Source organism: Drosophila biarmipes, unplaced genomic scaffold (assembly GCF_025231255.1).
Source record: "Drosophila biarmipes strain raj3 unplaced genomic scaffold, RU_DBia_V1.1 ptg000013l, whole genome shotgun sequence".
Lineage (NCBI taxonomy): Eukaryota > Metazoa > Arthropoda > Insecta > Diptera > Drosophilidae > Drosophila > Drosophila biarmipes.
Window position 1 is genome coordinate 2,450,111 of NW_026114532.1, and position 13,218 is coordinate 2,463,328.

At 36.9% G+C, this 13,218-nt stretch overlaps 1 protein-coding gene across 3 annotated transcripts; it reads right to left on the bottom strand.

Annotated features, from left to right (window-relative positions):
• Positions 1-1,799: 1,799 nt before the first annotated feature.
• On the bottom strand, positions 1,800-11,286 carry LOC108035787 (protein RCC2 homolog). Of its 3 annotated transcripts, XM_017111519.3 has the most exons (5): positions 11,105-11,286; positions 4,846-4,922; positions 3,584-4,000; positions 2,947-3,528; positions 1,800-2,888 (listed from the first exon to the last, which is right to left on the bottom strand). In XM_017111519.3, the coding sequence occupies exons 3-5, from the start codon at positions 3,926-3,928 to the stop codon at positions 2,352-2,354; spliced, it is 1,464 nt and encodes a 487-aa protein (XP_016967008.1). In that variant the 5' UTR covers positions 3,929-4,000; positions 4,846-4,922; positions 11,105-11,286; the 3' UTR covers positions 1,800-2,351. The 3 variants fall into 3 exon arrangements, with proteins under 3 accessions (XP_016967008.1, XP_016967011.1, XP_016967012.1); XM_017111522.3 differs by lacking the exon at positions 4,846-4,922 and having other exon boundaries at positions 11,105-11,285; XM_017111523.3 differs by lacking the exons at positions 4,846-4,922; positions 11,105-11,286 and adding an exon at positions 11,044-11,058.
• Between the last annotated feature and the right edge of the window lie 1,932 nt (positions 11,287-13,218).

Below are 13,218 nucleotides of genomic sequence, written 5' to 3' on the forward strand. Positions count from 1 at the left end.
GCGACTGGTGCACTCGGTTTTAACAAACAGTACTGAATTCCCAAAATCAATGCCTTAGGGAATTTGTTAAATTATACATCGATTACCATTACCATTCTTATCGCTAAATAGCTATTAATAGGACCGCGCGCCCTAGTCGTCTTGTTTTGGCAGACATTTTGGATGATCAATACACTTTCGAAGTGCAGTTCTGTTGTCCGACGATGCACGTACCGTTTCCAATGGAAACCACAATAAATGTCTTAAATAATGGGAACCTTGTCAGTTGACCGTGTCGCACTCAGGCGACCCTTTAGTATAAGCGAAGTCGATCTGTTCAGAACAATCCGATTTGTGCTAGGAGCGGCTCAGAACTGCTGAAGTGTCTCATCCAACTCATTTACTCTCTGTCTTAGCAGATTCTTTAATCAGCGTGGCCCTCTCAAACGACTAAAGTGCGCAGCCTAATTTCGGGGAGGCACAGCGCTCGCTGCTTTAGCCCCAGGATTCGTTTCTCCTCATACAGACGACGACTTCCCACACCTAAAACATAAATATAATGTTCTCGGAGAGAATGGTCCCGTCAACTCTACACATTTATTGAGACTACGGTTTGTCATTTTATTTCATATGTATTAATTCTATGTTCGTTGCGATGATTATCGCTAATAACTTACCCTCCACTGGTCGGCAAGCAGCGATCATACTAAAATTACAACAAAATACCATATACTAGATTATATAAAATAATAGCTTTAAATACCAAAGTAATATATGAAAAAAGAAATGAAGAGAGTTGGTAATATTATTATATTATATACTCTGGAGGTCTTTTACACACTTTGTAATAGAAAACACAGAAAGATGTCGAACTTCACTAGTTGTATTCAGTTGTATACCTTCAATCATTGATGTTAGTTTAAGTTTCGTCTTTAAAACGCGACCAGTTTCTCCATCAGTGGAAATATATAAGCAGCAGGTCGATATTGTATATATAACGTTTAAGCCCAGGAATCTACAATCCAGGTCCTACTCTTCTACCTCTTATAGTTTTCGAGATCTCATCGTTTATACGGATAAAAATGTTGTTTCTATAATAAAAACTATAGGCGCTACAGACTTTCGAGGATTGTGGGCGTTTCAGTGGGCGCTGAAACAAGCTTGCGCTGCGCAGGAAGCACAGTTTCCGAAATCTCTGCGTTCATACGGACAGACGGACATGGCTAGATCGACTCGGCTAGTGATCCTGATCAAGTATATATACTTTATGGGGTCGGAAACGTCTCTTTCACTGCGTTGCAAACTTCTGACTGAAATCATTATACCCTCTGCAAGGGTATAAAAATTGAACATGGTGTTATTAACAATATTCATCTCGTATAACTACAATGGTATACATACTTGGCGAAGTTAACATACTTTTTTGTTTAATACTTATTTTATAGAATTGGTTTTCAACGCTCCAGGAATTCTAGACAAATCGACTTAGAATTTTTCATTTGCACATAAATAATATGATTTTTTTCTACATTCACAAATTGTAATTTAATAAAACGTTTTTTGGAGTGAATACCAGACAATTACCTTATTTTTGAAGTTTTAGGATTTGGCCTTTTAATACAAGGAATTTGACAGCTTTTTTTTACATTTTTTTGGAGTGAATACCAGACAATTACCTTATTATTGAAGTTTTAGGATTTGGCCTTTTAATACAAGGAATTTGACAGCTTTTTTTACATTCTTAGTTCCCGCCTTTGCGCATGATACATCCAGATTCGTTTACTAAGTTTGGTGCACATCCAGATTAATAATGTAGGCAGTTTCAGTCTAAGTACTAGCATTCTCTTTATTTAATTTTTTGTGTGAATGAATTAAGTACCAATTAATAGTTTCAAATGGTATTTAATCGCTTACATGGTATACTTTTAATATGAAACTTAAGCGCTTGATGTCTGTTTTGCTCACACTTTTCGAATTGAATGCAAAATACTGTATCTCGTTACGTGTAAAATAAAAATTAAAAGTGAATAATGGACCGTTAATGGATTTAAACGTAAGGGTGCGCGGCAATAAATTATAGATAGAAGGGAATATGTTAGGAGCGAGGTTTTATCAGTTACGAAAATAAATTAAAGTTTTAAAACAAAATACATAGTATACGTCATTTGAGATAATTATAGATAGCGAGCTTAGCGTATTAATGAACTTTTAACGTATAGTATTTAATTTACTGGATTTGTTTAGTTTTACTTTCGCTAAGTAGCAGTAGACTTTCAATGATAAGTTCTCAGGGTTTCCTGAGCGAAGAAGTATTGATGTGTGATGGCAGCGGTACATTTGTTTGTAACAGCATTTGCAAAACTGATTGCCACTTAATCATCTATAGTGTACTCGGGTATCTTCTCGTATTTTTGCTTTGTGGCCTCGTGACTGGTGTCCACCAGCAAAACCGTGTGAGAGTAACCCATAGAAACCTGAGGTATTTTAATGTTGTCGAGCTTTGGCACTTCCTTAGGTACCGTCGACGACTTCTGAAATTCGCCGATGCCAAGCTCTCCAAACGTTGGCGATGCGCCCCAGGCAATGAGTGTGTCGTCGGCAGAAATTATAATCGATGTGTTGGCACAACCAATGTCAGTGATATTCCAGCCGGACAAGTCCTGAACTGGTTTTGGATACATATTGGCCTCGCCTGTTTTCTTATTCTGGCCAAACAGGAAGAGCAAGCCCAGCTCATTGACTATTAGACTAAACGTGGACCCACAGTAGACGCTGCGCCCACCCCGACCCTGTGTATCGTAAAACTTCATTAATCGCGGAACCATCTCGTCCTTAGGCTCTGCATGTCCTAGACGCCCAAAACCACCAAAACCCCAGCTGTAGACGCGTTTCTTAGAGTCGATAGCCACCTAGAAAATCAAGGTTTTCGTGAGATAGGGCAAGTCTTTAAATCTATTCTGTTCTTACCGTGTGGTTGTTGCCGCAGGCAAAATCAACTATCTGCACACCATCGACTGGCGTCACATGACCCTCCTTGCTCTTCTCTATGTATAGAACCACCTTCTTGGGTGATGTCTCAAAGTGGAATGATAACTTGTTGGCGTTTACAAAGTACTTGGCGTCCGTGTTGTGGCCCAGTTGGCCGTATTCCGGGAGCCCGAATGTGTGCAGGCTGCCCTTGATGTCCAGAATGACCGAGAATTCAGCTCCGCATCCGATTCGAATAATAGGCGGTCCTCTGTAGTTAATCGGTGTGGGTGAGTAGATGTTGGCGTGAGTATTGCCCACACCGCACTGTCCGGACTTGTTCTCGCCGCAGGCGTATACAGTTCCAGTGTCAGTGAGAAATAAAGTATGGTGCCGGCCAACAGCTGCCTGCACTATGTTTAGCTGATCCAGGGCCGGAATAAGAGTGGGCCACTCCGCCAACTTTATGTCCTGGTTTAGGCCCAGCTGACCACTGGGATTGCGTCCAAAACCGAGCGCCTTTCGATCCATGTTAATGACAATGGTGTGGGCGGCACTCGGTCCGCTGGCCACATAACGATACTACAAAACGGGAGTACAGAGGAAATAACTCGAAGAGATGCACATGATAGCTTACCTTCTCGCCAGTGAATCTGTGAAAGCTGTATAGATTCGGGCGCACCTTGGTAACGTTTTTGCGGTCTCGCTTGCCTGTTAGGTCCCAAGTTACCATGCCAGCAAGCAGCATCTGTCCTGGGGTCTTCTCCAAAGTGGCCAGTAAATCATCGGGCAGCTTGCTGGGTGGGTTGAGGTCGTCGTGCGGAATTAGAACCTCCATTTGGTTAGCGCCCGCCGCCTGCTGTTGCACTCCGTCCTCATCCGATTCGTCGCTAAATTCGTCCTCGTAGTCAGACTCCTTCTTCTTTGGACGCCGCTTGTTAGGACCAGCTCCATTGCCACCAGCCTTGCGCTTGGCCGACATTATCTTGGTATTCTTTACGGTCTGTGCTTGATCTGTGCACCAGTGGCTGGGTTGGAACAATTTAGAATAACTCTAAAAATCATAACCAGAAATCGTACGAAAAAAGAGCTTAATATACGTCGGTAAGGTTTAATAAAATAAAAGATTTTGTTGAAGTTGTTAGTATTGTCTACACTGCAATAACTTCAATTCGATCGAACCAATTGTTATAGGAGATTAACGGCCCTGTTCCAATTTTCACTTTCACTTTTCTACGCATAGCTCACAAAAAACTCCCAACCGTCTTTCGTTTTGCAGTCTGCACTCTAAAGACGAAAACCACGATTCGCGTGTACTCTTGCTCTGAACAAAGCTTTTCTTTTATCTTTGATTTGGTTTTCGGGTGTTCTCAGTTTCGTGGTTATTATTCACTGTACAACAACTTAGAGGGAGAGCGATTCAACTGAAAGCTCGCTCATTGAGGGTCAGCAGAAGATCGAAAAAACGAAAGACTCATCGAAAACGGTCTTTTGTCTTCAGTGACTTTTTTATAACGCTTAGCAACAACTTAAACATATTTATTAGATCTAAACATATTTGTTACTTATTCAATATTAGTCTTTACATTTGTAAATGTAAAAATTTAGTAGCGAATTTAGAGCTTCGTCGCTTAACAGACACCTGAGTCGCCGTTATAGACAGTACAACGTTGTCGAGCGCATTCAGATGTGGCGACTGGAGCTTTATTTCGGTAATAAAAAAACTGCACAATGTTCGAAATTAGTGGCAAACGTCCATGCTTTAGGTCCAAATTTTCTATGTCGGCATAGATTTGGACCAGTTTTTAGATGCAGGCTCTTTTTAAATTTCGGAGATTGTCTGTAGTCCATCCAAATATTCTAAAAACAGAGAATCTTCGTTCTCAGCACATTTATTACCGTCGGATTTGAGCTCCTTTTTTCTGGTCATGAATATCAACCTCGCATGTTGGCGCACTTTGAGTTTGGGAATGCACCTTAAATAAAAACTAAATTAGAACATATTTTTTGCAATGCTAGTTTAGTACAAGTGTGAGTTACTGACATGGACAATATACTTTTTTAAAACAATTAAAAGCTATTAATAACAATAAAACAGGACCTAAACTTTAAATACACGTAGCTTAACTTTCTTTATCTCAAATAAACGGTATGCTTTTTTTTTAGATTTAGCTTTGCTCATTGGTAAATTAAGATGCAATTTACGTAGGATCCATGTAGATTTAGGAGGCCTATTTCCAGATGTAAGAAGTAGAACCGCGGAGTTATAAGTGCGTTGATATTTATTTATTTATTATTTATTCCTAAATTGGTACTTCCTCATTACTGCTTAGAACTCGGAAGTTTACTGACATGAGTTATATTCTGTAAGTGGTTTTTGATGATGGTAGCAGTTAGCATAGTTGACTCGGCTGACACTGCAACAATGTGCTCACCGCTTTGGTGGGTTGGTGAGACGTAGAGTCAACCGTTGACATTGAATATAATATGCTGATCAGCAATTCTAATAACCAGTGGGTGATCCTGAGATCTTGATTTGTTGAGTGCTGGTTATGTTAACCACCGTTGTGTTTTTACTCACTTTGGTGAGAATCCATATTATTAAGAATTCGCCTCATACTAATTTTTTATTCTGCAACTTTAATATATATCTCCATCCAATCCCAGTCCACATCAATACTAATGCTAGGGTGTACGTATAGGAACTTTTTTAAATCTAACAATTTAATTCATTTAAAAATTTAACATGGTGTTACTAACTTTGATTATTTCTTATAATTGCAAGGGTAAACAAACTTCGGTTTGCCGATGTTAACTTCTTTTCACTTTTTTCAATGTATTCAATGAATCACCCCCAAAACATGGGTTTTAAGCGCTTTAATACAATTTTCTGGCGTTGAAGTCATTGGATGCCAAATCGGATGTACGGTGGAAGGCCCATCTTGTTCGTTTTTCTAATTTTTCTGAAGTGACCTTCCTACTTTGTTTAAACAGAACAGTCGCCACATGACTTTTGTTTTTATTTCATTTTGGATTTAACTCTTTCTTATGCTACAAGTAAAAAATACGTATAAGTGCGCTAGTTACAAGTTGATTACATCATGAACAGAAAAAATATCTAAATAAATTACTATATTGTTCTATTACAAAGACATAAAAGCTCGATGACCTTTTTATCATTTACTTTTCTTAAGAACTAAGTTTTGTTTTAGATTACATTTACATTTTTTTCTTTGAATTGCATGGCAGATTTAGTTGTTTTTATTGGATGTGGCAGAATGTACAGCACAGTTAAAAACGGGTTTCTCAGCTTGGGAATATTTTTCTACTTGACAAATTAGATTATTTCTTCTTTTTGAATCGCTGAATTTAAGTGCCAGAAAGATATTTTGGCTTGTTATATATATATATCGCTACATTGTTAACGGCTACAAGGAGTTTGTGCTGGCTTGGCGTCACAATTTCCGAAGACTAATGGTGTCAGCTTAGTTATCGCACCGAGTATTTTTAAATTTTTTGCTTTAAGCATAATCTATAGCACTCTGCCCATTTGCAAACCATGTCTAAAACACTGTTCTAGACATGAACACATTTATTAATTTGGCTAAGAGGACAGCCATACATGTGCATGACACTTTTTGTTAGAATATTTGGCAAATCATTAGCATAAAGACTGAACAGAAAAAGTCTTAGAATGAACCCGTGCGGAACACCACGTTTTACGGTTGGGATATAAGCCTTAGAGGCTTCTTTAGCTACTTGCTGTGATCGTTAAGATAAGTATAATTTCATAAGACTTGTTGCAGAGGTTGAAAAAATATAAAGACGACTTAGTTCAAAGAATATTGTAGTTTTCCGTGTGAAGACTTACTGAAGTCTAAAGGCGTCAATAACGTAAGATTGCTACTACTCATTATCTTCCGTGATTTTTATAACAGCACCTTCTCTTCTTCCAAAAACCGGACTGTTTTTTCAAAGAAAGAATATAAGCAAAATGACTTTTAAAAACTTATTTTTTCACTTACTATTATTTTTGTTTTAAGAAACTTGCATCAAAAAATTAAAGTTTTCATGACGAGGAAAAAAGTTTAAAAAATAGACCTTTACACAAATTTGTCCTTTTTAATTAGTACTGAAAGGGTTAAGAAAAGTTTTTTCGTTTAATGCAAAAGTTTACAAGAAGTAAGTTTAAATTATGAATATAGTGTATTTGGAAAAGGAGACTGGTAAAGAAGACTTGGGAAAGTTTCCGCCATATAGCTTCAAAGTTGAGAGACTAGTTTGCGTATGTTTTGGGTATGGCTAGATCGACTCGTCTAGTGATGCTGATCAAGAATATATATACGTTATGGGGTCGGCGTCTCCATCACTGCTGTTGCAAACTTCCGAATGAAGTCGTTTTACCCTCACTTAGGGTATAACAATAAAATAATTTTAAATAAATATTCGCATTTTCATTCTTAGACCAGAAATATATACACCAATCCTTGTATACACTAACATACAAAACGAATGCGAAGCATGTGGTTTAAAAACTGATGACTCCAGACGGTTCTAACTTGTAAAACCTCTCGTAGCATCACTGTTGGCCTACATAATCCTCTATTTCACCACGATTGCCTAAATGAATATTGCTAATAGCAATGAAGTCAGCACCAAATAACGCTTAGAACATTCCAAGTTGTAGCATTCAGACTTTGTTTAGTTTTTCGTTGTTTTGCCTTTTGTCCAGAGCAACAGAACTTGCGCATTCTTACTTTCGCATACTGATGGATAAATTATCAGTCATCAACTTTGTTTGCTGAACAAATGCTTTAAAGGAATCGACTTGCAACTATTGGTATCGAAGTATCATCTTAAGAACAGCTTTGTTCCCATTGCTGAAGTTGTTGAATAAGCCTAGCTTTTTAATATTATTTAGCGATAAAAAGAAATGGACCAATGCCGCCAAAAGGATTCTGTTGTCTTCATTCTTCAAAAAAAAAAGGATTTCCGAAAAGGTTTTAGAAATCTGGAACCCCAAGAAAAACAAGAAAGGAAGTTAACTTCGGCAAACCGAAGGTTTTATACCCTTGGAGTTATAAGAAATAATCAACTTTAGTAAATAATTTTTTCATATTATTTTACCACTAATTTTCCGGTCGCTACTATGACAGCTATATGATTAGTCGTCCGATTTTGATAAAATTAAATGTGAAATTAAGAATTAAATAAAAAATGTTATTTCAAAGCTTAAAAGGTTATATGTTAAAAAACACCGAAGATAAATTTTATGATATAGTCTTCCGATTTTGATAAAATTTAATTTGAAATTCAAAAGTAACTAAAAAATGTTATTTCTAAGCTTAGAAGGTTTTATGTTGAAAAACACCAAAGATATAATTTTTTCATATTATTTTACTACTAATTTTCCGATCGTTCTTATGGCAACTATATGATATAGTCTTCCGATTTTGATAAAATTTAATTCGAAATTCAGAACTAATTAAAAAAATTTGATTTCCAAGCTGAGGAGTTTATTTGCTAATAAACACCAAAAATATAATTTTTTTAATTTTTTCCCCGATAGTCCCTATGGGAGCTTTAAGATATAGTTTTCCGATCCGGCTGTTTCCGACTTAAATACTACCTGCAATAGAATGAAGACTTTTGGGGAAGTTTCAGCCTGATAGCTTTAAAACTAAGAGACTTGTTTTGCGTAGAAACGGACGGACAGACGGACAAGACTGGATGGACTCGACTTGTGACGCTGATCAAGAATATATATATTTTATGCGGTAGGAAACGTCTCCTTCACTGCGTTGCAAGCTTTTGACTGAAATCATTATACCCTCTGCAAGGGTATAAAAACAAACCTACCTGGATATTCTTGAACCGATAGAGGGCAACGGAGTAAGCAACCTGAAACAGAACAAACTAGACCGAAAGTGCAAAAACCCTAAAAAGACGTTTGGCAACATACGAATTAAAAAGAACCACAAAAAGGGAATTATTCCACGAGATGGAGGCTATTTTTGAATATGACCTTTCGGTTAAAGGCACCCGCAACTTGACCACAAAAGTGATCGAAAGGGCGAACGGGGAACAGCTATTGGACTAAGCCGAGTACCTGGATGGCAACTTTGAGGAAATTAATTCGTCCTGAAACTTCCGATTGCGCAGAAGGAAACACGGAAGGTGAAATTCGAAAGGAGGAAGTAAAGGAGCTCAAGAAGTTAAACGCCATAGTCGAGGAGAGCAACAGGCTACAGGACGAACAATACGAATTGCTAAATGAAAAAGTTTGTTATTAAATGATCTCAATAAATTAAAAATTCTTTATTGAAAAAGACACATTTTTTTAATTGCTTCCATTTTGCCTAGATGCTTTTCCGATTCTTTCGGACGAATACGAGTCTTCGCCGTCTTCAAAACTTTATCACCATTCATAACGAAAAAATACTGTAGTTTTCAAAACTAGGAGACTTAATTTCATTATAATAAACCAAACGTTATATATGGTTTTCGATGTAGCTAAATGCCCATTATCTTTATAAGGTGTCAAAAAAATGTTAGACGTGGGTCGGGGGAACTATTAGTTCAAATGAGGGTAAAACCGAAAAGATTGAGAAAATACAAGAAATAACTCATTGAAAATTGAAGTTCAATATTCTGAAATGCAGACTTTAAAGAATCTTTAATCTTTAAGTATCACTGTGGACGCCAGTCCACGTAGTGACGAAGCGCGGTGTGCGTATGTATACACGAAGAAGTTAGCTTCGGCCAGCCGAAGTTTGTATACCCTTGCAGTTATGTTAATAACACCAAGCCAAAGCCGAAGTTTGTATACATTTGCAGTTAAAAGAAAAAATCAATGTTAGTAACACCATGGTAAATTTCTAAGGATTGTTGCTAGCTTTATTCAAATTAGAACAAAAATATTTGTATATGTACCCTTGCAGAACGTATAATGATTTCATTCAAAAGTTTGCAACGCAGTGAAGGAGACGTTTCCGACCCCAAAAAGTACATATGTATATTCTTGATCAGCATCACTAGACGAGTCGATCTAGCTATGTATGTATGTCCGTTTGTCCGTTTTAAAGACATCGGGCTGAAACTTGCAGAAGTCTTCATTCTTTAGCAGATATTGTATATTATCTGACATATTATCCTATAATATTAGAAATATTATTTTTAATTAAAAATTAAATTTAATAAAAATCGGACGACTCTAACATATAGCTGTCAAGAAACGGTCAGAATGTCAGAATGTCAGCTGTAGTCGACCGAATTTAATAAAATTAAATTCGAAATTCGGACCTTTTTAAAAAATGTCATTCTTATCGATATTAACCTCATCGATACAATCAATATATTATACATTACTTTTGATCCTTTTCTACAGATCGTGATTCATTATTTCTATCACGAATAGTAATCTTGTGCGTTCAACAGAACTATCGTATAAATTACATCAGTGATCAGGTATCAAGTTCTGCTAAACGCAGCCAATACTGCATAACGAAACCACGTGAATTAAGTTATACACCTTTTTTACCATGGTGGTCTTGTTTGTGAGAACTGTTACTTTTTAGTGTCAGCTCAATTATTGGACATCGACAGACACCTTGCAATCACTTAATTGTTAAAAGTTGCCGAGTTGTAGCTAACTATGCAATGTGGCCGATTTATTCCTTTGGCAAAATTAAGGTATGTAGGCTAAAAAATATATAACCCAAATGGATTAGGCGCAACTCGAGATTTAATTAAAAACACGGTGATAGCAAAAAAAAATTTCAATTTAATTATTTAAAATATAGAATCCATGATGTTCAACTCCAGCAAGAAAATGTGGTTTTACAAACTCGGCTTTCCATAAACAACAAAAAGGCTGTTCTCTCTCGTTTGGTGGTGTGCACTCGTCTGTGACACCGTGCTTGTGTGGTGGTTTTGGCACAGAAACAAAATGAAAGCCGCAACAAGGGACGCCAACAAATAAATTGAATAATTCTCGCAAACATTTGTTGAAATTGGTAAATCGCAGTATTTACTATATTTGTTACGGCCTAACCTTTTTACAACTCCCTAATTGCGAAGAGTATTAGATCCACTTACATTAAAGACAAATACTAAGCGTATTTTCAATAGCGTCACTTCAGAAACACAGACAACTTACTGGTTTAATTGCCAATCGATGTGTTTTTTTTTATAAATTACAATATCCTTGAAATAGATGTATTTCGAAACCTTGAAATAAGGATTTCAACTTCCAGTTCTCTGTGTGGTTTTTTTATTTTCCGCAGGGATTAATGAAACAACGATGTTAAAGAGCTGGAAACAAAATCGATGACAAAGACCTCACCGATAACGATAAGAATTTCACATTGCCCAAAAATAAATACTAAAAGTGCCCGCACACTCAAGAGTTGCTAAGCGGCGCGGGTTTTACCGCTTATAGGAGTTTGCATGCAATTTAATTTAAAGCGGGCACACAGATGCGGCGCGTTTCGTTGAGACTCTGCAACTCACCGAGTGAATGCTCGAATTGGTAATCGAGCGGTGTTTGCCGCACCTCAAAATCGGCGTCGTCTGATGAGCTGCATATTTTTCAATTGTATAGCTTGCACAATAGAATGCAATTGACAATAATTGTTTAACTAGTTCTAATAAAGCAAAATAAAAGAAAATTAATACCAAGAAAAAAACCAAATAAGTTGATTATGAAATCGAATGTATCGATTAGAGTACATTCAACGGAGGAATGCAGCTCCGTGTTGAACAGCGCTGCAACGCACCGCCCAGTGTGCGCGCACCTAAAAGTCTTGAGCGAGAGCCAAATACGTCGTCGGTTATTTTTTTAAGCGCGGTTTTCAGATAAGCTATGGAAATACCAGAAAAATACCAGAATTTGCAAGTGAATTGAAGAAGAATAAGAAATTTGATCTTTGGCTGTGTTTGTGCAGAAGCAGCGTGAAATCTAAAATTTAACAAGAAAGGAAGTTAACTGCTAGTTCAGTGATATATTTTGACAGCAATATGTTAGAGTCGTCCGCTTCGAATAATATTTATTCAAAATTTTTAAAGATATAAAGAATTATAGTCCCAATTTTATAGAAAAATATGTCAAAAAGCACCGAAGCTATAATTTGGTTTATATTTTTTCCCCACCCATTTTTCGACCTTTCATATGATAGCTATATAATATTTCCAACCGTAGGAGGTTTTATGTTAAAAAAACACCAAAGATATACATTTTTCCGGTAGTTCCTATGGAAGCCATAAGATATAGTTGTCCGATCCGGCTGGTTCCGACTTATATACTACCTGCAATAGAAATAAGACTTTTAGGAAAGTTTCAGCCCGATAGCTTTAAAGCTGAACGACTTGTTTGCCGGACATGGCTAGATCGAATCGTATAGTGATGCTGATCAAGAATACATATATGTACTTTATGGGGTCGTAAACGTCTCCTTCACTGCCTTGCAAACTTCTGACTGAAATCACTTCGCTCCCTACATGAACACCCTGCCGGACGCATTTACGCAAATACGATTTCCCTAGTAATGGAAAGAAGCCTTAAATTACTTATTAAAAAAAAGTAAATAAATTACTTTGCACATTCCATTCATTTTTATCTCTTATGCACCAGCAGATTTGCCTTTTTAAATTGCCTTAATTTTCGCGGCTTGTCAATAAGACTATGCTACATGCTTCTTCTGTCACACTTCAAACAATAAGATTTTATCAACTAGTGAAACACTTAACCGATCTGAGCACTAGGCCTAATGAAAATAATATGTATTCGTTTCAAGAAATACGTATGTAAAAATACCACTTGTGCGTCCGACCAGCGTGTTGACTCACCAACGTTTTAGTGGCGGTGATATTTTGAGAAAAGGGTTAATTATTTTAAAATACAATTTTTCTTATTTTTATTTTATTTGAACTTGAAATTTGTAAGTAATTTTTTTAAGAAAAGGACTCATTAAGCTTAGAAACAATTACGTCGTTCAAATACTGTGTTTATACGACGCCGAATTTACGCTATCATTTCACGCTTTCAGCCGATTCGTGTGTGTATAAACGCCATTTCGTGAATTCGGCAACACACGAAAGTTGACTATGATTTCAGCCTGAAAAAGTGAATTTGAGGCGTGCAACCAACTTAACGCTATGCAGACCAGGTGGCAACGCTCTTTGGCTCTTGCATTAGTGCCCAAAAAGCACTCAGTAACTTTGAAAATTAATTTTCCCGTTCTTATTTGCCGATGGTAAATGAAGAATTTTAGT